The 26283-nt window shown below is 37.6% G+C and overlaps 2 protein-coding genes across 3 annotated transcripts in view; one reads left to right on the top strand and one right to left on the bottom strand.

Annotated features, from left to right (window-relative positions):
* Positions 1-493: 493 nt before the first annotated feature.
* Positions 494-18880, bottom strand: ZBTB49 (zinc finger and BTB domain containing 49). Of its 2 annotated transcripts, none has more exons than XM_017824555.1 (8): positions 18803-18880; positions 17285-17458; positions 14156-15261; positions 8746-8792; positions 4891-4964; positions 4075-4157; positions 3823-3984; positions 494-1845 (listed from the first exon to the last, which is right to left on the bottom strand). In XM_017824555.1, the coding sequence occupies exons 2-8, from the start codon at positions 17434-17436 to the stop codon at positions 1181-1183; spliced, it is 2289 nt and encodes a 762-aa protein (XP_017680044.1). In that variant the 5' UTR covers positions 17437-17458; positions 18803-18880; the 3' UTR covers positions 494-1180. The 2 variants fall into 2 exon arrangements, with proteins under 2 accessions (XP_017680044.1, XP_017680045.1); XM_017824556.1 differs by lacking the exon at positions 18803-18880 and adding an exon at positions 18319-18684.
* A 213-nt stretch (positions 18881-19093) lies between these two features.
* The window catches only part of LYAR (Ly1 antibody reactive), a 10799-nt gene continuing 3609 nt past the window's right edge, over positions 19094-26283 (top strand). The window contains exons 1-6 of the mRNA XM_017824496.1: positions 19094-19192; positions 19766-19954; positions 20342-20456; positions 22324-22431; positions 23824-23907; positions 25789-26281. Of these exons, the coding sequence (XP_017679985.1) occupies positions 19833-19954; positions 20342-20456; positions 22324-22431; positions 23824-23907; positions 25789-26281 (922 nt within the window). The 5' untranslated portion in view covers positions 19094-19192; positions 19766-19832. The remainder of the gene's footprint in view (positions 19193-19765; positions 19955-20341; positions 20457-22323; positions 22432-23823; positions 23908-25788; positions 26282-26283) is intronic.

The following is a 26283-nucleotide window of genomic DNA, read 5'->3' as shown; positions in this document are numbered from 1 at the left end:
ATAGGAAATAAGAAGTATGTGCTTCAAGCAGACCTTCCAGCCTGTGAATGAATTTCAGAAAAAAGGAACATGAGGATATTTTCACTTCAGAAACTACAATATGTAAGGAAAGTTTTAGCATAAGGCTTCACAAAGCACTGCTAAAACTTCTTTGTGGGTTGGAAAGAGGCCAGTAAAACTCATGTGTCCATAGCAGGCAGTTTGAAATGCAGCAACACATCTATAGTGGAAATGAATGCAACCATCCAAAGCACCAAAGCAGAAAAAGGCCTCTCAGCGAAGTTTCTATCCTGTAACAGTCTATTAATTAGCCAATGTTTTATACTCATTTGCCGAAGTACAAGACAACCTACTGGTGTCTTGATTGTGTTTATTTTGCAGTGCAGCTCTTCTTGCAGTGGCATCCTCATTAGCATTATAAAGATACCTGGAATAGATGACACTGTTACTGAAAATCTTTCACAAAAAGATGAAACACATGGAGCAATTAAGATACAGGGTAAAACAACTTCCCTTTATTCACGTCTTGATCTTGGCCTCCATTGTACAAATAATCTGCTGTGCAAAATAGTTTATAAAATACTAAAAAAAGCTTTTATTGTAAAAAAATAAAGTTTCTAGATATACAGTTACTTTGCACTATCACAAATATTACCCAGTATTTAACATTAAATTTACTGTCACAATACTCAAGTCCTGTAAACCAGTGACCCTACTGGTAAGAAAGCCACTACTGAAACTCAGGTTCACTAGGGATTTGTTAAGTATTTTTGTCTTGTCATATCTACACCCTTACACAGCTCTGACGGCCCATACTTGGAATTGTACCCATATAATGAAATTAGACACTGGCCATCCTTTCCTCCATTATCAGGTAAAAAATTCCAAGTTAAATGGCAAATTTAGTAAATGGCAAGTTTTAATAAATCATGGCAACACATGAGCTACACAGTGCAGTCACAGAATAACAAAGGTCCCCAAAAGTAGATTTGAACTTTGCTGAGAAGCAGTGTAAATAAAGTCAGCCTACACAGGGTTCTGGGCATGCATATCTTGACTCCTATCAGTATCCAAGCAACCTGGCTTAAAAACCAGCTCTGATCCCCCTATGCTGCAGTGCAATTGCAATCACTTGAACGTGAAATGCCTCTAAGAAGTTTCGGTGCAGTCACCTGAGCCCTCATTGTTCCAGTTCGCTTTCGTTCTGCAAGGTCTTCATGGCTAAACCCCAGAGGGTCATGCTGGAGAAGAAGGGCCCTTCATTATTCTTGTACGTGGCCGCCGATGTTCGACTGCCCAGCGGGTCATTGCAGTGGCCGTCCAAGCTGACCATGGAGGAGCGAATCATGGGAATACCATCCGACTGCAAGGGTTCTTCTGCGGAAGACACATCAACGTCCGCGTAAGCGTATGGTGGTGGTTGCTGAGTCTGAGCTTTCGGGAGTTTAGCAGAATCCACGCTGAGTTTCTGCTGGTTTGCTGAGTCGTGGTGTTGAGCCATTGATCGCAACTTACAGTACGGATCTGCAGAACTATCAAATTCAGTGGAATTCCCAGTTGGACGAACTGGAAATTTAACAGACACTGGTAACAATGTAACAGACATTTCTTGGCCAAACGAGTCAGAACTCTGAGACTTGTCGAGGTCAGAAGTTTCAATCCCTGGAGTAAATTCATCCAGTGCATTTGGCCCCTCCTCAGAGGCCTTACAGTGCATTTTCTTGTGCCGCCGCAGAACAGCAGAGCGAGTGAAGCATTTGTTACAGGTCTCACAAGTGTAGGGTTTTTCTCCTGTGTGAGTCCTCACATGTCTACGCAGGTCACCAGAGCCTGCAAAACATTTCCCTACAAGACAGAAGTGATAGATTAAGAATTTGTTCTTAACACAAGTGAATAAACATGTTTTAATTAGAGAAAATATCAAGCGACATGTCCCAGTTGTGGTAATTTGTCTATGCAGAACAGGTTCAAACAAGTTCAATCTATTTTTACAATTCCATTAACTTGTTTCTTCTTCTTGATCTGATTTTTTAACTTGTGTTTCCCAACAAGTGTGTTTAGCTTTTTTCTCCAGAGACAGGAATATCCATTAGTATTTGAAAGCTGTGAGTGCTCTCAGTTTATATTGATCTTCGTGGAGAAAAAAAAAATTGAAATTATCAATTTAATTTGTCTGGAAAAACAGCATGCTGATAAACTTCTAATTATATTCTTCCAGTGAGAGCTGCATCGTAGAAAGAAATGGTTTGTTCATTACCAAGGAACTATTCTCAAAAGTGCTGACAAAGTTAGCTTTTTTGTTAACTGTAAGCTAGCATAATATAGCAGTCTTTTTTAATATTCTAGACAGGGAATGCATGAGAGCTGTAATTTTTATTGCTGCAAATATTAGAATACAAAAAAAAATATTCAACTGTTTGGCTATCTTCAGAACAACAGACTAAAATAAGCTCAATCACCATACTGCAAAGAAAAAAGTGTCTGAGGCTGAACCGTGGCAAAGTGCAGAAGAACAAACAGAACAAAAGAACAATTTCCAGAATTACTACATGATTCAGACACCTCACATTCTTTAACATAGCAGAAGTAAGCTGGTACCTATTTCTGATTTTTATCTCATTTATTTTGTAAGGACAGATATCAGTAAAAATTAACTTTATTAAACGAATGCATAGTAAAACTGAAGTCTCAATTTTCAGCATTATACTTTTTATTTTACAACACAGATTTCTTTTCAGAACAGCCATTAAACAATAATGGTAAGATTACAAATTACTAGAGTGATACATTTGGATTTTTTGCATAATGTCAATGATTTCTTAATGCTTGATCAAATCCTCTTTGCACAATTTTTGCCTTCTCAGTACAAGATGACTTGGCTAAAATGAAAAATATTCAAAAGACCACTATAAAGGAAGATGGAAACAAGCCTGTTTTAAGGACAGCAACACAAATGACTGTTTATACTTTCATATCCCACATGTCTATATTTCCTCATTCTGATGGAAGACCTCCTGATAATATTGGCTTTTTCTTGTGCCTCAAGGCATTGCAAATAAAACATACTGCAATTGGACTTTAACAGATGAAACTACCCTCCTCCAAAGCTGATTCCTTAGAAATTCATAAAATGATATCAAAATAGCACCTAAGGACAAAAATATGAGTAGTATGCAGGATGGTAAGTAACATAAGAGATCAGGATAGACAATGCAATTTCTGAGAACTATGTTATAGAAGGATGAATCATTGATCAAAGAGCCACTTTCAGACCACTTGGAAGTATGGCTCAGATTTTGAAAACAGGTGTTCTCTGGTACGAAACATTGATTGAGTTTTGATTTTATTCCAGAGGTTGAAGCAAATGAATAAAAAGGTTTTTATTATCAAACTCTACGGGTGAATGCAGTTAAAACCAAACAGTATTCAACTGAGGGGAAAGAAAAAAAAAAAAAGACCCCATTGACAGCCAAGTGATGTCAAACCTAACTTGCCATCAGAAAGGACTATTCTGAAAATAAATCTATTTTTGAAGCAGCTAGTATCACTACCTCGTTAGCAAACACGTACACATACGATGTAGATTCCTCTTATTTCCTTTACTCTTCAACTGAAATTCTCTTTAAACTTGTGACAGATAAAGGAGTTACACCAAACAAAAGACTGTAGAGTATGCAAGCCAAAAGATTTGGTGAGTAACTTTCACAACATGGTATTTCAATTTGAAACCATTTTGGTTAATTTTTATTCTGTTGACAAAGGAACTTCTACTTATCATTTAAAGAGCAAAGACATAACCAAGCTATGCAGAGTAATTCTTACCACATGCTGAACAGCTGTATGGTCTCTCTCCAGTGTGCCTAATTCTGTGCTTTACCAACTTTCGTTGCATATTAAATGACTTTCCACATTCATCACAGGTGAATACTTTATCTGCTGTATGGGTCTTTTTGTGCTCCTTTAAATTACTGAAGTTACTGAATCCTAGAAAAATATGACAGAGTCTGAGATTAAAATGACTGCTCACATTTCAGTCAAAAAACCTGAGAGGCAGAAACTTTGGTTCTCACATACCTCTGCCACAGATATCACACAGATGAGGCTTTTCTCCAGAATGAATAATAATATGACGCTGAACATCACCAGAAGCAGCAAATCTGTAACACAGTACAGAAACCTAATTAGTGTCTTTATAAGACCTATTATTTTGCTAAACTAAGTACCGTGCAGAAATTGAGTAAAATGAATGCCTGATGTTCTGAACAAAGATTAAGATCTAAACCACAGATAAATGGATGCATTTCAGAAAAACGTTTTGAAACTGGCAATGTCCAATTAAATTTACACTAGAAAAAATGCCCAAACCCAACCTTTTTACTATTAATGTTACTAATTCATTCTGCATTTTATGCTACTCCTGCATTAGTGTATTTTCTGTCACTTGCTAGCTAGCAGAAGGCAGAATTATTTAATGCTTTGCTTAAATTTGTCAGGTTTCCCATACTTCAGAACTCCCTAAAATGTAAAAACAATTTTATCACCAAATAATGAAAAAAAAATGATGAAAAGGTACAAACCTGCATGATTTATTACGACTCACACTGTTCAAAATACACACAACAGTATATTCTTAGCTACATACCAATATCCAAAAAATAAAACTAAGACCACAAACTATGGTGATATAATTACCTTATTATGTACTTGCAACAAGACAACTGCAAAACTGTATTTTAATTCCATCAGTACACATTTAAACCCAGTGTCTTTTGAACAAAATTGATCAGCATGATGCCTTAGCTCTTGGCCCTTAGTTTATCATGAAGATTAGCAGAAAACATGACCAAATTTTATCATGTTAATTTTACTAAGGTGAACACTTCTACTCACCTTTTCCCACAGATTTCACAAATGTATGGCTTCTCACCAGAATGCCGACGTAGATGTGTCTGGAGATTACCTGCCTGAAGGGACAGTAATTTAAGCATTTAAATTCAGTTAGTCTGTTGTTGTAGATATAAAAAAAATTATGGGAACTATGAGACTGGCTTTTTATTCCTACTTCTAAGGCAGTGAAGACTACAAAGGATGTATGAACTCAAGCATTCTGATCTAGTAAAGACAGACTACCATGTACTTCAAGAACAAATTGTTTATGTATGCAATTATATGTTGACAAGAAGAGAAATGGGGAAAAAAAATAACCCTGGGATCAAATGCTAAGAAAAGAAAAGACCTATAGTTTAAAACAGATCCAATTATAAATGAAAATTACACCATCTAGAATGCAGTGGAGTAGAAAACTTATTAGTAATACAGTTCATGTCTCATTTTCCCTGTCCTACAAATAAAATATTGTTACATGAGGATATCTGAATTCACCTACCAGGAGGTTAAAAAGAAAAGAATAGTGTGGAAATTTTTCAACCCATAAAATACTAGAGCCAAGTGCTCCAAACCTATATATATTCAGTCATATCAAAAGAAAACAGAAAAGGAAGTACAGAAATGAATGAATGGGATTAATGGTAACTAATTATTACATCTTTCCTCTCTCAATCCTATAAAAAGAATGCTAGTCTAACAGGCAAACCAAACAATGACTAGATAAAACCTTCTTACTCTGTCCAACTATTTTTAAAGTGCTTTTTAAAGCCACTGGTTCTTCTGAATGGCTAATCCACTGAGAGTCCAGTTCTCAAAGCACAAGATACAGCTAGTCTGGATAGAAGAGCTGCAGGTGTTCCTAAATCGTGCATACTTTCACAGTCAGCTTTTAACCCTTCCATTCTCTGTGACTGATAGCTGCCTGGTTTCATTTAAGTACACTAAAGGAACATTGAGTCCTTTCCATTGGGAAAGAAAATTTGGGATGCAAAAGGTTATCATGTCCTCCTCAGTCACAGTAAGACAATAAAAATAAGATCCACAGTAATTTCTTTTGACTCCTTTAGATAATAAATTACCAGTGATGATCCATCACTGTAATCAGAGCTTACAATATACCAGAACTCAAGTAGAGCAGACACACACAAACACAGACAGAGGACAGTATCAAATGTATCAATGTTTGAACCCTGAGAGAGCTCTCTTTAACCTCTGTAATTTTTTTCAGACTGCAGTGTGACTGAACCACTATTTTCTCAGGCCAAACTTTATAATCCTGAAATCCATTCAAAGAGAGGCATTAGGCACCTATGTCTGAGGAAGGAGACAAACCATGGAATAATTTCTGCCTTGCAAAGACAAGGAATTTTATTCAGTGGTGCATTTGAGAGAAAACGTATAAAAGACAGAGCCTTTACTTCTATCCATGTCACAAAACAAACCCTATCATGGGCACTTAAAAGTTATTCTGGATAAAGACAGAAGGTGAATTTGAAGTGCAACAACCATTCTAAAACAGTTCCCATACAAGCATTTTAATGAAGAATAAAAACAATCTACAGAGAGCAGCAAGTAGATCCATTTATTTATTACAACTCTATGTAATTTCCTCCTAATGAGGCCAAAGCTTGTTATTAACTGTGCTAAGACAAAAAAACCCCATCAATAGCTTGTACTCTTCCTAAGCTTTAAAGCTGGCACACAAGCTTGCTTAAAGCAGCATTGACAATGCCATGTCAATGAAAAAAACATAAGAGGACTTTTGCTAGCATTTCAGAGAAAGAAAAAAAATGCTCAAAAGAATCCTCATACTGGTTGCACAGCACTCCTCACAAATTTGGAGACTAAAGAGATATGCTAGACTTAGTCCATTTGTAACTGGCTTGCTTTTGAATTGAAAGACCTTAAGGATAGAAACACCCAAAAGAAGCTCTGCAGAAGGAGGTAAAACATGATACCCAGATCACCAGCCAGAAAAGGTTCACATTACAAAAGGTTGTGTGCTGTAGTAAGGGAGGATGCAAGCTTTGAAGTACAGAAGGTACCTTTTTCCTCAAAAAATCAAACACATTTATTGCTACTTGTTCCCAGCTATGAGTTCCCATGTCCATTTCCCCTACTTCCATCACTTTCTGCTCCGCATTCTAACACACAGAACATCAGTTACGTCCAGCAGGAGCAGAAATACCACCAGGCACAATGACTGCACTGTCTCAAAAGTACTGAACATGAAGGCTTAAATAAAAGTGTTTCTACTTCTGTGCCTGCAGATGGAGAAGATCAAGATCAAACATGGTCTTTTAAGCAAAAAGTAGATAGTAATTATCCTTGCAGCTTTCTGGTAGGTGGAATCTTACTCATTTGCAGGATTCAAAAGCATGTACCTCAGGAATACACAAGATTCTTTATGACCAGCTGCAGCACCCAAGCTGAGCACTATGGCTCATGTGCTGGACATGTGGGAATTGTCCACCCCTATGTATCTACCTATAGCTTCAGGCAAGTGAGGTAATGAGGAGGAAAGGAGAGCTGTTTGAGTGTGTTAAAGTGAAAGGCAGAAACTTCCAGTTTTGTTGGGGGGTTTGTTTTTTTTTTTAGTTAAGGATGTTGCGTGAGGAGTCTGTCATGCCTGTCATACACTCTGAGTGTGTGAAGCTTTTTTATACTCTCTCTCCCCCGCAACAGTGGTACCGAGTACCACTATTTGCCAAAAGTACTTTTAATAGAATTTGGAAATATTCATGTTTTGCTTTTAATAACCAAAAGTTCAGCCATCAAAATGAATAAAAATGCACTTCTTTGTCTACTAAGCAGACCTAGTTTTTCTCAAAATGGCTCAATAAGCATGATGAAACAGTACTGTTCAGGGTATTATATTCAGTCTTATATTCATATTAAGCAACAAGTGGAGGACACAACTGCATCAGATTCATGGGTAAACAAGTCCCACTGGTAGACTATGAAACTGAAACAAGAGAAACACAAATAGTTGTGGGTGGGTAGACAAAGAACACATAACTCTAATTCTTAAATCAGGATCCATGAGAAATACCAAAGTTATTTAACAATAATTATTATTTAATTTTAGTATAAAAATATGTATCTGTTTATTGTCTCCTGTACTTAGATGTGCGCAGTCCAAACAAGAAAACGGAAAAGAAATAGACATTTTGGAAATGTGAGACAATTAGGCACCAAATTTTCAGGAATACAAATTAAGTGCTGTACCCAGAACAGGAAGCAAGCATTGGAGGGCAAATTAAGACAGCTAAAGCTTAGGCCCTGTATGTAAGTACAGAATTTTACAGGAGGTTTTTTTTTAAATCATAGCTGAGTTCTGTCACTTCAGACAGTGATGTTCTCACTGAAGGAAACTAAGCCCAATTACATGGATACAAACTTTTTTATCTGATTCAAATCTGCTTAATAATTTATGCCATTTAGGAAGATAAAACTGTATTGTGAACACAACATCATAGAAAATTCTAACCTGTACTTTTTTCAGACACTGTAAAAATGCTATTCACACATATCCCTAAGCATAAGTCAAAAGAACAGTTTGTAAATGAATGTTCTCTGTATTTCAAATATAGTGTGTCTCTGGATAGTTAAATATTCATTTGAAGGTAAAATACATAACACATCTATTGAGAGCAGACAGAATCAAAGGTACAAAATGCATCAAAGAAATCTAAACCACTTAACATATTACTTTCAAATAAGACAATAATTTATCCCTAAAGTGAAGTGTCTTTGAACAAAAAAAATCTTTATCTATAGACTTAAGCCCAAGTTTTTTAGAATCAACACATAGATGCATTTCAAGTCTAAGTACCATAATACATAAAATATTCCCACCTGTGAGAAGTGTTTCCCACAAATGTTACATTCAAAAGGTTTCTCACCTAAAAGAAGAAACAGAACATAGAACTTCTAATAGTTGCAATGGAATAAAAAAAATGTTTTCAATTGGTACACTTCCTTTTAAAACATGTAACTTAAAAGTAAAAATATCCCCAAAAGGACACTTACCCATGTATTTAAGGGGAAATTCAAGAGGGAAGTACAGCATTTACCATAAAACTTGTAAGGCAGACTTGCTCAGAAACAGAATTGATCATTCAAAACGAGTAGGTAGAAGAGTTCTGATACGAATGGGTGCAGGTTTTAATTTTTTTAAATACTTTTTTTTTTTCATTTTGAAAGCTGTATCATATTGCCAGGAAGAACAGAATAGATGACAAGATCCTACAACAACAATGATGGGAAGTGCACCTGTTTTTTCACTTGTACAGAGACATAATCTTAAAAAGAAGGAGGAATGTAGAGAAGCCAATTTGACAGGGTTCTGTTTTCCAGTTTCAGTGTGTACCGCACACCTCTGCTCAGCACGTAGCCATTCGCTTCCTTATATTTGCCTTCAAATTCTCACCCTATATGTCTGCAGATTAACCCATGTATTTTTCTCCAAAATTCTGAATTTATACATATAAAACTGGTATTCTTGATTCTCCAAAAACACGTGAGCAGCTTTAGTAAAAAACAAGCGCAGCCCACTTTAGCTTTTCAAAATAACTTGACACTCAGTCTAAAATGTGACTGCACAATACTTCAATTCTCTAGCTGTCAATATAAGACAAGTATGTTTTTGTAATAACTTTTTCTCCTCCACAGTATTTCATAAAGTTGGTTTTTTTCTCTGCTTAGTTCCTAGTTTTTACACTGTAGATAAAATTCTCTGTGCAACTTCTAGACTTTTTAAAACAATAATAATGCTCAAATATCACTGAATTCAATGACAGTCAGATTTCTAATCATCTTTGATGAGTCTAACTGTACATTTAAAGGACATATATAATCTGGCCCACTGGTACAGGGCAACAAAACTAGTCTAAATCCATGTGATTTTGAAATCAGATGTTTCCAAAGAGAAAAAGAGATCTTAAAATGTGTTTCATCTTTGTGCTTATTCAAAAATGTGTCTATAGACTTTTATTTACTTTTTTAATTCTAGTTTTCCTCACTTTACAGAACACCTCTTGGCTTCTCTTCCACCAAGTATTCTCTACATCAGTATTTTTCCTCCACCCTTAGAAATGTTACAAGCAACATCTACCATACTCAAGTGCTGAGGTTCCATTTTCCTTTCCTGCTGCCAAAGCAGATAAAGTTCTTTCCACATATTTTAAGATCAAGGACTAAATGCAATTCTCTTTAGATTTTAAAACACAGAGTAAACATACAGTTATGTTGCTCCACAGATAGCAATCCTGCAGTTAATCTGAGAACTTGAGGCTTTATCTACTTAATGAAGAATGGAAATCTTCTGGCAGTTTTAAAAAAGCTTTTATTCAATTAAAGATAAAAATTATGAAACCAGTAACTCACCTATAAAGAGCACTGAGGCTTAATTTAATTTCATTATGGCTCTAAACATGCAAATTTCTGGTATTGACAACACAAATCTAAATGAAACCAACGGGGAGCCATATCTGTAGCAACTGGGAAGGATTCTGAAAATTGTCAAAGCATCAAGGTAATTTGAAATGGAGGATAAAAAACACTAGTAGCAATTTCTGCAGAAATTACCTACACACACAAAAAAAAATTACTGCAGACCTAAAGACTAGTATCTGAACAGGAATCCACTCTGAAATGACTAGAGGGGGAGGGAGGGAATTGGAGGCTCAAATTTCTCAAAACTATTGTTGTAGGTTGCAGGCAAACTCATTATAATCGTAATGATGTACAAAGAGTTGGGAGTTTTTCCCCCCAAGATAAAGATAAAACTAGTTTTGTTTGAAACAGAAACATCAAATTAGGTTTTGGAGAACCATTTTGCACTTGCATAAAATTCCAAAACACTGGGCTTATCAAGTACCCTGTTGCTCAATTAGCCTCACTGTACCTTGGGGTGTATTAGTGAGAGTGCAGCTGCTAAACTGGAGATTATCCTTCTCTGCCTATCACTGGTGAGACCGTATCTGGAGCCTTAAGAAAAGAAGGCAAATGGGAAATCTTATTCTTCTACATGGAACATCTGCCTTCCCCTACATGGGAAGACAGATGCAACCAGGTTGTTCTTGGTACACAGTTTTAGGACAAGAGGTGACAGACACAAGTTTGATCATGAGAAATTCCGATCAGATATAAGAAAATAATGTTTTCCCCACAAGGGTGGTCAGACACTGGAAGTGATTGCCTAGAGAGGTGGAATCTCTGTCAGACACTGGAAGTGATTGCCTAGAGAGGTGGAATCTCTGTCCTTAGAGATGTCCAAGATTTGACTACACAAGGTCATGAGCAAAATAACCCAATGTAATTTGATGTGCCTTGAGTAGAGGATGGGCCTAGATGACCTCCAGAGATCCAAACTAATCTAAAGTATTCTATGACTCTACAGCTGTCAATTAATTCCAAACCAAAAAACTCTATCTGAGGACACTAATCTTCCCAAAGACCAGGGCTGGATCAGCAGCAATAGAGAAAATTTGGGAAAAAGCAATAACTGAGCTACAATTAAGACAATGCTTCAACAAACAGTCATGAGACTTCACTTTTGAACCCTTGGACTGCTTCGTGTTTTCTGTCCCCTGCTGCATCCTTCTCGTTCAGCACTCTACAAGAAGAGATGAAGATAAAGTACACAATAGTGGGATCAAAGCCATGGTGTATCAGCTCCAGAGGAGAAAGGCATGAAATGCAGAAGTGGTATTCCTGAAAAGATCATAAGAGTGAGGAGCAAGACCCACTAAGACATGGAATGCTGGCACTCAAGCAAAGCTCAGAATTAAAAGGTTGAGGATCAACAATGTATTATGACAGCATTACTCTGTCCTGTTGTGTTCCATCCTGCCAAGGGTTCATTCCATGGGGCTGGATTTGTTTTGGGTAGTTTTTTGAGATGTTCCCCGAAAATATTTCTTAAAAATCCCAACAAAAACACTGGATGTTTTTGGACAGGTATGGACTGTATAAGAGAAATATACTTGCTTCCTTTTTTTCAGACATGTCAATATAATAAAAACAAATTATAACATTCAGTCAAGTCAAAATCAGTCAAAGTCAATGAGAGTAAGCTCTCTTTAGAGATTCCTTTAAGTATCCAGTAGCAATAGAATTAAAACAGCCAGACATCCCAGTACAACAACCTGTGTTGCACACAGTATGGCTGCCTTCACATAGAAAACTCATCAATGCAATCATGCAAACCTGTGAATTCTTCAGTAGTTCCTATTGGTCAGGGAGAGAGAATTTCACGCACACTTTTTCTTGACAACCAGACCACCACTGCACTTGTGTTGAAAGAATTGTCATTTGTGGGTTAAAAACAGGTTTTCCAGTGTGAAAGATCCATTTCAGTATCTTATCTCTTCAGCAAAGCCAGATTGGAAGGACTTTCAGTGAGCACTGTAATAGCTAAATGCTTGCTAAACCTTTTGCTTAGTTTTAGAAGATAAATGTTTTTAAATAAAATTGATTAGCTAGCAATCTGCTGTGCTTTCTGAAGTGGCAAGTGAATAGAAATGGCTTTTAGTATACACTAATATTACTTAACTGCTAGTGTATCTAAAGTCAGCAATACAGATGTGCCCCGTATGCCTATATTAACATCCTACTGCCTGTCCACTGCAGTTTTCCAAGTACTCTTTTTGCACTAGTTGGATATTTAAAAACAAAATAATGTGACCCAAGGATAACAGGGAAGCAACCAGGCATTTCTAGTCATATTCTTGCTTCAGTTTTCCCATCCTTTTATGTGCTTATTATTTGTTAAACTTACGCTCTTGAACTTTTAGTTTAGCACATCTAGAGAAGAATGTTGATGCCAAACTAAGAAGCATTCAAGTCTGGAATTTTTAAAAACTGCTGGAAGAAAACAGTGTATGAAAAGCAGCATGGAATTCCTGAATCTTGGGGCGTCTCTAGCACAAACTCAAATGTTACTGCAGCCTCTCCCTCAGCTGGGACTTTTCTAGATGCTCTGTCTTCCATCTGATCACCTATTTTCCTGAAATTTTTAGGATATTTCAATATATCTGATGGTGTCAGCTCAAATTGGATAAGATTCAAAAAAATACAAGGCAAAGAGAGGATCTAGGAAAGAGACATACAACTCTATCACAGGAGACCAAATTAAAAAAAAAAAGTATAAGGAGTATGAACATACAGAAGTAGTCAAAGGTAACAACTGAAAACTTTACGAAGCTAATGCAAAATGTCTGTATTTTCAGGTTCTGGAAAGATTTTTCTACTCATAATGTGGAAAAATAAACTTTTAATACTAAGGACCAATTAACAAAATAAATTAACGTCTGCTAAGAGGGTTTCATATTTACTGTCAAAGTACCAATACATGTATGCTCATTTCCAAAGTGATGTTTATTTGACAAGATTGAGAGAGATGTGTTTGTATATTTAATACAGGGAAAAAGAAATATTCAACAGCTTAATCAGGAATAATGCTATCTCTGACTTTGAATCAATAGTATTACCTGACTAGATAAGGTAATTCTTAAACTCCTTAAAAAAAGTATATCTAATAATAGAAAATGCTGGTTAAATTGAACAGACAAATTAATTAATTCAAAGTCAGACCAAGTCTTGTTTTTCACTAGAATAAAAAGGTACTTAGAAATAAATCTATGTTAGGTTTAAAAATATTACTTGTGAGTTTTTTAAACAAAGTAAATTATTTCAAAATTCCCATTCATTCTGCAGCCTACTTGTCTGCAAGAGCCTTACTCTCTAGGTAAACACAATGAAAGTTGTTATAAAAAATATTTCTACAGTTAAAAAACATGACCACCAAACACCAATTACTTGTATCTCACAATGAATATATGACCAGAGAGAAATGAGGTGTTCTAGAACACTTGTAGTATCACTTATTCATTTACACTTTTTATTGCTATCTGGCTGAAACTTCTGGGCCACCTGACAAACTGACTAGAAATCACTCATCTCAATGCAAGATAAAAATAAAGTTCTCATTGAAATTTCATTTTCATTGAATTCAAACAACATTCTTTAAAAAAGCACCCAAACAAATACATAGGACATATTTTTCTACAACTCTCAGCTAAATTCAGTATTACAGTCTTTATTTCTGTATGATTATTCACTTAAAAAAAAACCCAAACAAACCACAAAACCATCACCTTTTGAAAGCAGACCCTTAACCAGCATCTCTGAATCAAGAGACACTGCAAGATAGTCTCTTTAACTGAAATATTTGGTCTGCAGACCAAGTAACTGATAACTGTACCTGTATGAGACCTTTTATGAAGCTCCAAATTGCTTGGATGTTTGAAAGCCTTTCCACATAATTCACAAGTATATTGTCTCTGTGACTGAAGAGTCTGTGATTGTCCTTCTTGTTCCAAAGAACCTTGAGATCTTTCCATTTCAACAGTTTGTTCAAAATTCTCAGAATTCACTAAATCTTCATCTTCTTTTTCATCAGTAACTCTAACATTTGTCATGTCTGTGGTACTTTCATTTACAGGTTCAATTACTTCTGGTGCTCTATTGTCATCCCTTTTAGGCTCAGGTGGCTGCTCTGCAGATTTCTGAGATCTCAGAAAATTTAACTTTTTGAGGTGTATTGCCTTTTTCAGCCGCATCTCTTTGGTTGGCTGCATAAGTGTGCTTTCTGCATCTTGGTCTGGAGCAGCTTCGTTCCCAGACTGAACCAGAAAGTTTGATGGTAAATGATCAGAAGTTTCCAGAATACACTCAGAGTGACTGACAGTGCAAGAATTATTCTCCACTGCGTTTATTTCTGTGGGTGTGTTGTAAGAAAAGGATGGTTCTGCTCCTCTCTCATGATCAGAGCAAGCATTTTGTTTGTAGAACTGTTTACTGTAAAAGTTGCGTAGTTTGTAATAGTAATTTGGTTGTTTAAATGGAAGCTCTGTGCAGTTGCCATCTAAGGAGTCTTGTGGCTGTTTCTGTGCGTCACCTGGGGGTGTGTGCAGATTAACAGACTGCGATGCATGAGAATGGTGGTCAGCCAAGACTTTATTGGCCTGTGTGTCAGATGAGCACTCGTGCAACAGGTTTGTCCCATAACCGTCACTGGCACAGCTCCCATCTGTAGCCAAAGTATTCTGCAGTGAAAATACACTATTACAAGGCATGCTGGCTGCTTGCTCTACAGCTGTAGAAGATTTTAAAAAGGTGTGGCAAATGTTCAGCACATTTTGCACTTGGAGACACTGTGCAATGTCCAGCATAGCTTGTACATTGTCCTGACTAAGATCCAGGTGAGACGTGTACATGAAGTCCAAGATCTGGCCTATGCCACCTACATTTTTAATGTCCAAGTGAAATACATCGTTCTTCTGGCCTGAAGAATTCTGGAAAAGGGTCCTGATAAAATAAGGCAAATACTCAAATACAAACAGAAATTATTCACAGGCACTTTAATAAGAAAAATACACATACACCTCAAATAGACTGTCTGGTATGAAACAATTTATACTCTAAGGCCTTACCTAGAGTGCTGTATTTTTACAGTCTCAAAATGTCTCAATTACTTGTCATATATTAGTCCTACATTAGTGCACTTAAAGTATAAATCAAAACAAATGATCCATATATAATTTCAATTTTGTATTTTTAATGTTTTGAAATGACACCCTATCCTTGTGGTTCCCTATCCACTGTTATTCACATATTAAGTGCAGTGGAGTATTTACGGACAATTTTCAAACATTGTTTTACTTAGAATGGTGTTTCTCCTTTCATCATGGCAATAAAAACAGGACATATGAAATTTGCTAGTAAAAGGGAGAAGATAACACCTCCAAGTCAGCTAAACTCTTCTGGCAACTGAGCTTGTCCATCAAACTCTATCAGTAAATCTTATTAAAGTTCTTAGTATTAGTTCTTTCACCACAAATACACAGGAGGATGGCGACATTAAGCAAGAAGATGGCATTATTTTCAATCTATTATCTCATATCCAAAGAAGTACTTTTTTTACTGGCACTAGACAACAACCAAGTAAAAGAATAATAAAGAGCACAAGTACGTAAGCCTAAACCAACAGTGCAACCAATACCCACTGAATTGTCATTAAATCATTAAAGTAAATGAATTCACAAAACTTACTATTAGATGTAAAGTATTCTCGCATTCAGAGCTGTAGCTCTTCACATTCACAACTAGTCCTAGATTAAGTGGGTTCATACTCTGTCTCAATCAAGAACTTCACACCCTCCCATTAAAATCCCCAGTCTCTAACCTGATACTCTCACAGCAAACAATGACATATAAACAAACGGGGTCAGGTCACTCCTATGTAGTTATTTTCCTCGCTACAAAATGCCCCAAACTTGATGGTTCCTCTTTGTGGCCAAACTTTCAAATTAGGTTTTGTTTAAAGGTGGGCATAATATCAATGAGCTCTAAATCTTAAGGAAATGAGACCCTATGCCTAAACTTTAGAAATGCAGAGGCTACTCTGAAGCCAGTGTCCATATCAAAATTCTTTCAGAAATCGAGACTATCCTATCTAAATTAAAACCAGAACTATAATGAACAGATCTGGGTTGAGAGTCTAAATTAATTAGCCACTTATATCCTATTGAATTTTAATAGGAGTTGAGTGCTTAGTTCTTTTTAACTACTTTAAAAATTCAGTCTTTGAGCATAATTGCACTTCATCAGCAGGATTACACCACTAGAAGAGAAAAAGGAACCTCTTATCTTTTTTCCCTGGTTGTAACATAGAAATAATTTTCTTACTTTAGAGATGCTTCAAAAAACAAGGTCTAAAAACTGCCAGATCTAACAGCAGTTAGATAAGTAATGTAAAACACTAAGTCAGGAGATGCAGCATCCTCCAAAATTTGGAGGGTCAATTGAGGGCAGCACAGAAGGGAAAGAAACCAGCGATATGGCATAATGGGTCACCTGTATTACTTTAAAACACAGTTGTTATCTCTGAGAATCTGTTCTAAACAGAGATTCGATAGTAACCTATATGGTCAAATTTTATTTTGAATATATGATTGATGAAACAAGTCACATTATTCAGAAGTGAATAATGTTTCATCAGTTATATCCCTTATCTGGCTCTGTTCATGTACTCTATGTTCCTTCTAAGCAGTTGTCTTTCCTTAATGAAATACTGAATGCAGGTCTATGCCAGAATCCATTATATGAGGCACTATAAGCAAGTAAGGATCAGGAAAATGCCAACAATCCAACAGCATAGTATGAATACCTGACACAGATTTATCTCTGGACAAACAATTTCCCTTTTCTCATTATATTCCCAACAGTTACTTTACTCTGCAACTACCAGAAAAAAATACCCTTCTCAAAGAAAACCTCAACCAACAGCATTTAATTATCATTTTAAAAAGAAGAATTTTCTATCACATACCTGAAATATTGACTGAAAGCAGCTAATACATTTTTGTGTGCTTTGAAGCATACACCTTTTACCACCAGCATGCAGTCACAGAGAAGCCCCTGAATGCGCTGTTCATGTAGCTGCTGGAGAAGATGACAACTATGGCTAGCAACAGTGTCCATGCTAGAAAATCACTTAAATTACCTACAATGAAATAAAATGCTAAGATGAATTTTAAATATTATAATGCAAAATTAATTTAAAATATTAGGAACATTTTCACAATTTGTTTTAGCTTCCGAAGGAAACAGACTACAGTTTACACCTGCAATGTGAGCTCTAATGACATTTTTCTGATTAAAGATGAGTCACAGTACTGCTCACCTGTAGAGGCACAGCAATATACATAGGAAATACTGATTTTAATGAAGTTTTGCTTACAACAAAGAGCTTCTGCAAAAATCTAATGGTGCTGCCAATAAATTGAACTCTATAACCAGAAAAAATCACACCTTGATTTAGACAACTTGGACAAGAACTAGATTCTAAGGCAAAAACACATCATGCCTGCAAAATTAATATCATCTGTAAAGGTAAACCTCAGTTTCCTCACCCTCTAAACTGAAAGGGGAGAATATAGTACTAGTATTATTGAAGACATATTTGTTGCTGTCCTAGCTAAATACATTTCCCATGTGGCTTTGATTAGACATAGTTATTTTTTAATACAATATAATGTTCAAATGAAAAAAATCCTTCTTAGAACAGATTGAAAATACAAGTAATTCCCACTGAACATATTTACATTTAATTCTATACTTCTTTTTTTTCTAAAGAAAGATGTAATTCTTCCCCTGCACACTTGTAAATGAGAACTCCGACTATTACAATTGGAACTTCTACCGTTCTAACTAATGAAGCAGAAAGACCACTTTGGGTTAAACATGACCAGAAAGTGGTTGCCCTATTCTCAATTCTCATGAGGACCAAAGGTTCCACTTTTTAGTTTATCCTGTTACTCTGTGATTCACTGCCTCCTGCTGTATTACAACGTGGGCTATTACATTGTGCTTCTTCTCTATGAACGTTTATCATGTCTTCTACCAGGCTTTCAAATAAAGAAACCACATCTGTTTGCCAAGCAGTTGCTTTCTCTGTGTACGTCTCCCACCACGGCATCCTGCAAATACTTTGACAACCAGCGAACTGCCTCTCAGCCATCAGGTGCCTGTCTCCCAGCGGGAAAGGCGAGCATGGAGAGCCGCTCCCGAACAGGGGGAACCCCCGCAACACAGTCGCTATTTATGATGTGTAAGTATGATTAAGCCTGGCCCAGCTGAGCTCAGGCTCGAGGTGTCTCACGGAGAAAGGCACAGAGGGTACAGGGGAGAGGGCCCCGAGGGGAGAGAGCGGGCTCTGGCCGGTGTCGGAGCAGCCGCTGCCGCAGGGCCGGGGCTGCGGGCGGGGGGGACGCGGCGCCGCCCGGCTGAGGCGGGAGAGCGGCCGAGGGGCGGGAGCCGGCCCGGCCCTGCCCAGCCCAGCGCTTACCGGCTCCGGCCACCTCCCAGCTCCATCCCCGCCACCGGCCACTTCCGCCGCCGCTCCTTCCCTTTCCCTTCCCCTTCCCTGCCCCTGCCCTTCCCGTTCCGCTGCGCAGCGCGGGGCGGGGCGGGGGCGGCGCAGGCGCCGGGCGGAGCGGGGCCGAGGCGCGGCGGGAACGGGGCGGCGGCACGTGCCGCGCGGGGCGGCTGCGGGAGGCGGCGGCCGCTGAGGTGCGGGGGTGCAGGGGACGGGAACGGGAAGGGGAATGGGAGAGGGAGCAGGAGCGGCGGCACGGCACAGCAGCAGCGGCTGCCGGCCAGGTGCGCGGGTGGCGGGTACGCCGTGTGGCCGGGCCACCCCTCGGCAGCGCCGCTCGCCTGGACCCGGCCGGGACGGGTCTGCTGAGGGGAGCGGGACGGAAGGGCTGGGGGAGGTCGTGCCGGGAAAAGGAGGCGGATCGGGGTAGGGGGTACAGGGATTGCTGGTTCCTGGGTTGGGGTTTACTGTTTCCCTGGTTGGGTGGTGGTAATGGGGGATCATTGGTTCCCGGGTTGGGGCGGTGGGTATGGGGTTTAGTGGTTCCTCGATTGGGGTCATGGATATGGAGGTTACTGGTTCCCGGTTTGGGGTGGTGTGGGGGTCACTGGTTCCTCGATTGGGGGTCACTGGTTCCCAGGTTGGGGTTGCAGGTACAGGGATTGCTGATTCCTCGTTTGCGGTGGCGGGTACAGGGGTTACTGGTTCCTTGTTTGGGGGTTACTGGTTCCCAGGTTGCGGGGGTGAGTACTGGGAGTGCTGGTTCCCGGGTCACTGCTCTCTCCTGTGCTCAGGGTGTCAGGCAAGGCGAGCTCCTGCACCTGCAGGATGGGACTGCTCGCCCCGTCTGTGGGTGGGTGCACGCGCAGGTGCTTTTCGGCCATCCACGTGTTTTTTTCAAGCCGCAAGTGTAAGATCTCTTTGTGTTTCTAGGGTTGTGCTTGTATGTGGAGGAAGGAGGTTATACTCACTTCTTGGAAGCTCCTGACCACTCGCCAACATGGTGGTTTTCACATGCAATGCATGTGGAGAAGCTGTGAAGAAAGCACAGGTTGAAAAGCATGTGAACATCTGCAGAAACTGTCAGTGCCTGTCTTGCATGGATTGTGGCAAGGATTTCTGGTACGTAAAGGATGTGAAATAGCTTTTCTCACTCTGCAGAGGTTGTCACAAATACAAGTTTTTTCCTGTGGTCTTTTAGAATTAAATGTGGCTATGTCTGAATAATAATATTTGTATTTAAAAATATACATGTTTTTATAGAAACTTAGGCTTAATCATCCAAGTTTGAACCTCATAGACAACTAAACCTCAACAGTAAACAGGCATCAGCGACAGAGCTTTCAGCTTCTGGTCATCAACAGCTGTTATTTACTCTGCTACTGCAGAGAGAGTGAAATTGGCAATAATGTTCCTTTTGGAACATACTGAACTTGTTGATTAGGTGTTGCACGTTTCAAAGGACTGAAGCATCTCTGTGACCTGTGGTTAAAAATCTCGTATGTTCAGGGGTGATGACTATAAGGAACATGTGAAGTGCGTAAGTGAAGACCAGAAATATGGTGGAAAAGGTTTTGAAGCCAAAACTAACAAAGGAGATGCCAAACAGCAGGAGTGGATTCAGGTAAGTTTGTATTATATCCAGATATGATAAATAACTATTGTTTATAATTGTTACAGACGCTAGAAAGGCTATACTGGATCAAACCAGAGATCTGTTTTTCCCAATATCCTCAAATTTCTTTTGGCATGTCTTAGGTAGGTCTTTTGCTTATCCTGGTAAGAAATGTATCTTTTGTTTGTTTTGAATTTATCTCTTACTAGTTTGATTTAATGTAGTTTTCTCAGTTGCACACTGAGTGTGTGCTCCAGGCTGAGAAATTCTACTCTGCTCAGTTGTTCTTCATATGTAAGTTATCTCTTTGGTCTTCTGAAGTCTTCCCAGTTCTACTGTATGTTTGTGAAGTAGAGTTCAAGATATGGATGAACCATAGATTTACTGTGTGTCATAATGATGTTTTCTGTGTCCTTCTTTGTATCTTTGAAAGTGATTTTTGCCAGCCAATCTGTTTTTGGTTTTTTGTTTTGTTTTTTTGCTGCTGCTGATCATTGTTCTGGCATTTTCATGGAATTGGCTATTTTAAACCCAAGATCTTGTGTCTACGCTCCAGCGGTCAACTTAAAGCCTACCATTTTAGATGTGAAGTTAAGACTGCTTTTCCTTTGCATCCTGCTTTACATGAATTTGTGTTGGCTGTAATTTACCCTTTTATTACCTAGTCACTCGTTTTCTTAAAATCTTTCTGCAGTCCTTATAGTCCTTATCCTGAATAGCTTCACAATCATCAGGAAAATTTTCCTGTCGTCTTGTCAGATATTTTGTAAATATGTTGAACAAGAGAGGCTCCAGCACAGTTGTCTAATACCCTTTCTGTCTTGTGCAAGAATCTGCCCTCTTAAGGCTATTCGTTGATTTGTGGAAGGAACTCAAACACATTTTTAAAACCCCATTAGTAACACCTTTAAAGTTAATCACCTTTATACATAGATTTGTTGATTTCTATCTTGTATAGAACACAATCTAACAAGGTACTAAGCTACACACACACGCAAGGTATATGAGTAATACAGTCAAAGATGAGTAGTGGTTGAGATTGAACATGGTTTGAGGACATTGTTAAAGGCAGCATGATGTGAGAGCTACTGCTCATGAACATTGTAAGCCTGCCTCAGAAGTAAGTTCTTCCTACACAGAAAGCTGAGGGATTATTACCAAACACCCTTTTCCAATAGTCTTAACACATCCACAAAACCTTAGTACAGGAAGACTCTCCAGTGTCCAGTGGCTGCGTCTTTAAGTACCAGGAAGCTCAGCCATTTATCACCCCCACAAGCAGCAGTGCTGTTCAAGGAACTGCCATGAGGAACTGCCCTGGCCTAATCTCTGTTCTCTTATGCTGACACCCTTAGCATGGGAATATCCTGAACAGTCTTACAGGGATTAATAGTTGCGGAAGCTGGCACTGCTGCCAAAAGAAAAACATATCAAACTGTGGCATCTAAGTAAGCCTGATTTGTCAGAATTAACTCCAGAAGCTTGCAAAAAACCAATAAGTTGACAATTGCTTTTCTTAATAAAGGTCTTTTTCATGCTGCAAGAATCCCTAATATGGTACAGTTTCTTTACTTTAAAATGTATTTATTATAGATTGTAACTTGTACATCACAAAGCACTGGTGAGCAGTCCTGCTTGCCTGTGCTTACTGTATAGGTATAAATGCTTAGATAGGTAACTTTGATGCATCTAATGATCTGTGATTAAACCAAAGATCAGTCTTTTTCTCATGCATTTTGAACATTTCCTGTGAACAGACTATACCAGCTGTGGGTGCTGGGTGATTCTCTCCAGTGTACTTCAGACTTGCACACCTTGGATGTACCATTTGATCCTTATGCTGCTTTTCTGATTTAATTCTGTTTTTCTTATTTAGAAAATCCATGAAGTAATGAAGAAGCCAAATATAAGCCCTAAAGTGCGGAACATCCTGGAGCAGATGCGTGCCTTTGATAACATTCCAAGAAAAAAAGTAAAGTTTCAGGTATGTTTTAATGGAGATTTGTAGTAATCCGTGCAGTGAGCTTAAAAATAGACTTTCTTAGGAAGTGCTACTCTCTTTTAACAAAGGTGGGACAAATTGCTTTTTTGGGCATTGGTATAGATGGTGTAATGCCTGACTTTCAAATAGGCAATATTTGTAAAATACATTTCCGTGCTTAAAAGGAATCTTTGTGTGCCAGTTTAATTAGATATTAAGCCAGAGACTCACCATTTAAGCATAATCTTTAAATTGTTCTTTTTTTCAATACCTTTCTTTTTTCCCTATTTCCAATTTCTATTGAATGTCCAAATTCTTAGACATACTTTTAAAGATTTTTTATTTCTCTGGCTTTGTTTTTCCCTGGTGAAGGCAAGATCCTGTTTTGAGAGTTTTCCTGTTACTCAGTATTCTGACAGAATCTTCCACACTGCACGCTTCACTAAAGTAAATTCCAAATGTTTCATGTGGTATCAGTAAAGAATTACTGACAAGCTGCCTTTTTTTTTTGACCCTCTCTGTTTTGTGCCTCAGATGGTGAGGCTGAGAGAAGATCATTCTTGCTCCCAAAGCACTCAAATAGAACCTAATAGAACTGTGGTGAAATTGCTGCTAGTGAGCTGAAGGTTAAAATACTTTTCTAGAAAGTTAATGTTCTAAGCAGGGAAAATTATATTGTCAAGAAGCCGCTTTCTTTTTGGTAATATATGTTGCAGTGAAAGATCAAATGTTTTTGCAGTTCATTGTTCAATTTACTAATGCACCTTTCTTGGGATTTTCAGTGCAATGCAAAAATCTTTACATTAGGTTTTATATAGAATTCCATGGTTCTGAAAGTTGATCTGTTGCTGATAGTGTAAACAGATAAGTAGAAATTTATGGCTTTGTTTCACCAGGAGCTCCTGCAATAACCCAAACAACTTTCAAATGTTTACATCGAGACATTTGTTTAAATTTTACTTTTCTGTAATAAACTAAGATATCCATTGAGGAGCATGACCATCTGTCCAGTACACAAATAAATAAGATCAGATCCTTAATGTTTTAACTCATGGGAACAGTCAGAAGGTTTGGTAGGACATTAACATAACCAGTTGTATTCAAAAGCTTGAGGATTATCTTTTGTATATACTTAACCTCTTTGGGATTGCTGTTGGTGAGGCAATTCAGAGTGGTGTAGCCTCATAACAGTACATAGGCATTATGTACATAGCCATAGTACATTTTAGTAAGGAGGCTTGAGAGATTCATAGCAGTAACTTGTAACCAGATCTTAGTCAGAAGCAGTGATTAGATTCTTAAATGAAAAATAAATCCAAGAACCAAATATATGGTAATTAAGAAAGAAAATCAGAGGTGCACATTTTCAGTTATTGCTGGTTTTTCCCTGCACAGAATTGGATCAAGAACAGTTTGAGAATTACTGACAGCACTTTACAAGATCAAGTGTGGGATGTTTTCTCAGAAGCAACCAGAAAGGTAAGTTAAGTTAGAGGTACAACATCATACAACAAGAATGTGGTTCAAAATGCTGGAAGGAAAGCCTTTCAGACTCCTTTTGTAGATGCTGGCAGAAACATTGTCTCCTGTTGTTACCATGGATTCTGTTATAATATAATATTTCTAGACTGAATTGCTTACTTGTGGAACAGACTATTGCTGAAGTAGTTGTGAATACTGGGTAGGTTGTGATTGAAAACTTGGACACAGTGACACGATTGTGACATGATAATCAGAAGGCTAATTCAACTTAATGCTACTAGTACATAAAGAAAGGAAAACCCACTACCTTTATCTTTGGTTCCAGTCTTTTAGTGCACACTGAGATGGAATCAAATATCTTTTCAGAACTTTATTGGCCCCAAATTTATGTGTATTGGACTGAAAAATTAACAGCACCCAGCTCACCGATCTCATTAGTGGGGAGAGAGAAGATCCTCCAGTTCATGACAGAAATTCCTCCCACTTCTTTGTCCAAATTGTGGACTCACCCTGACATTTTTGTCAGTGCCTAATTCTTTGCTATTTCATTACTAGCTTAGCATGTTTTGGTAGGGTGTTGTTGTGATTGTGTACATGTATTGCTTCTATTAGAAAGCTGTCACAGATCTCATTTCTCTGTTGAGGTAAAGATGCTCTCCCCCCACATTCTTTTGAGGAAGAGCGTAGGCATAGATTTGGCATTAATCCCCTGTTGATTATGCTTCATGTTTCTGATTTGATGATTCCAGTTACATCTATTTGCAGTTTTTCTGAAGAATCCAAATATAAGAGCCAGGAAGGAAAGAAACACATTTTTTAAAAGATATGAACATAATATTAGCTCTGGACACTGAATCTGAAGTACATTGTTTTGCTGGAACATTAATACTGAGTCAACAGAACTTCATTTAAGTCATAAAATATTCTCTCTTGACTTAAACTTATTTTTAAAGAAAATAAATCTTCAATCTGAAAAACTTCTATTTAAATACAAACAATTTACATTGTTCATAGAGCATAGCATTAAAGTAAAATATATAGCACAGCTTTCTTGCTCAGATCATTTCAATGCACCTTTAAGAGTTCTTAAAAAAACTCTTTAAGATATTCTTTGTAAAACATACCTTGAATTTTATGTACTCAATGGACATTCTTAAGTAGAATTCAAATTTAATTGAAATTACTCCTTACAAAACCATGTTGGTGTTAAGTTGCCTTGTATAAAGATCTATTATCTTACTAAATAGCCACACTAACGTTTCAGTAATTGTATTTCACTAGTAATTATTAAATTTAAAGTTAAATATTATTTTTTTCATTAATATATTCATTCTTCAACAAGAAAATAATTATCAGCCAAGGAATGTTAGAAGAAGACCAAATATATTAAGGTGAGAAAAGTAAAATTAAAACAACCAGAAGTGCCTTTGTTAACATCATGCAATAACGGTTTGTTGTCCCAGACATATCCCAAGACAGGGAACTGGGTGGCAAAACTAAGATTATTACTCAAGGGCTGTATATTTGGGAATAGGTTCTGTATGTTGCTGTAATGTTTTGCTTGTGTAAATCAAAGAGTTGTCACTCTCTTAATTACATTTAGCAATTATGTTAAAACACATGGACATTTACTTCAACTAAAAATTAAATATGTTGTAAGATAACATTTCTTCTTTGACGTTAATTAGCATTTAGTCTTTAGTTAAAAGAGGAATCAGACACACTCGTGCTATTTCTCAGGTATCTGGTGTTACCATATGTAAGAAATTTAATTGATTTCGAGAAATTAATGTTCTTCATGAATTTTCTAGTAGGGGAAAGTTGCAGTGTCAAAACAAGGCATGTAAAAATTGTAATAATCTTCTTTTTCAACAAAAGATTTCAAATGAAAAAGAACAGGACAAACCACAACGGAAGGAAGAGCGCCAGTCTGCAGAAACTGAGATAAAAACAGTGGCAGAAGAAAATGGAGTTACAGATGATAAAGTTGAGAAGAAAAAGAATAAGAGAGAACGAAAAGAAGAGAGACAAAAGAACAAAAAGAAGGAGAAAAAAGATTTGAAATTAGAAAACCAGTCAGAGCTAAAAAAGAGTAAAAAGTCCAAGAAAGGAAAGGAGAGCGTGGAGAATGAATTTGAAACAAATGGAAATGGCCATCAGAGTGAAGTTGAAGAGGAAACAAAAGTAAAGAAACGCAAACATAAACATGAATTTGAAACAAATGGAAATGGCCATCAGAGTAAAGTTGAAGAGGAAACAAAAGTAAAGAAACGCAAACATAAACATGAATTTGAAACAAATGGAAATGGCCATCAGAGTAAAGTTGAAGAGGAAACAAAAGTAAAGAAACGCAAACATAAACATGTAGAAGGT

The sequence above is a fragment of the Lepidothrix coronata genome, unplaced genomic scaffold (genome assembly GCF_001604755.1).
Source record: "Lepidothrix coronata isolate B3197 unplaced genomic scaffold, Lepidothrix_coronata-1.0 Scaffold111, whole genome shotgun sequence".
NCBI lineage: Eukaryota > Metazoa > Chordata > Aves > Passeriformes > Pipridae > Lepidothrix > Lepidothrix coronata.
The sequence above is the reverse complement of the archived record's forward strand: the minus strand, read 5'-3'. Positions and strand labels throughout refer to the sequence as shown.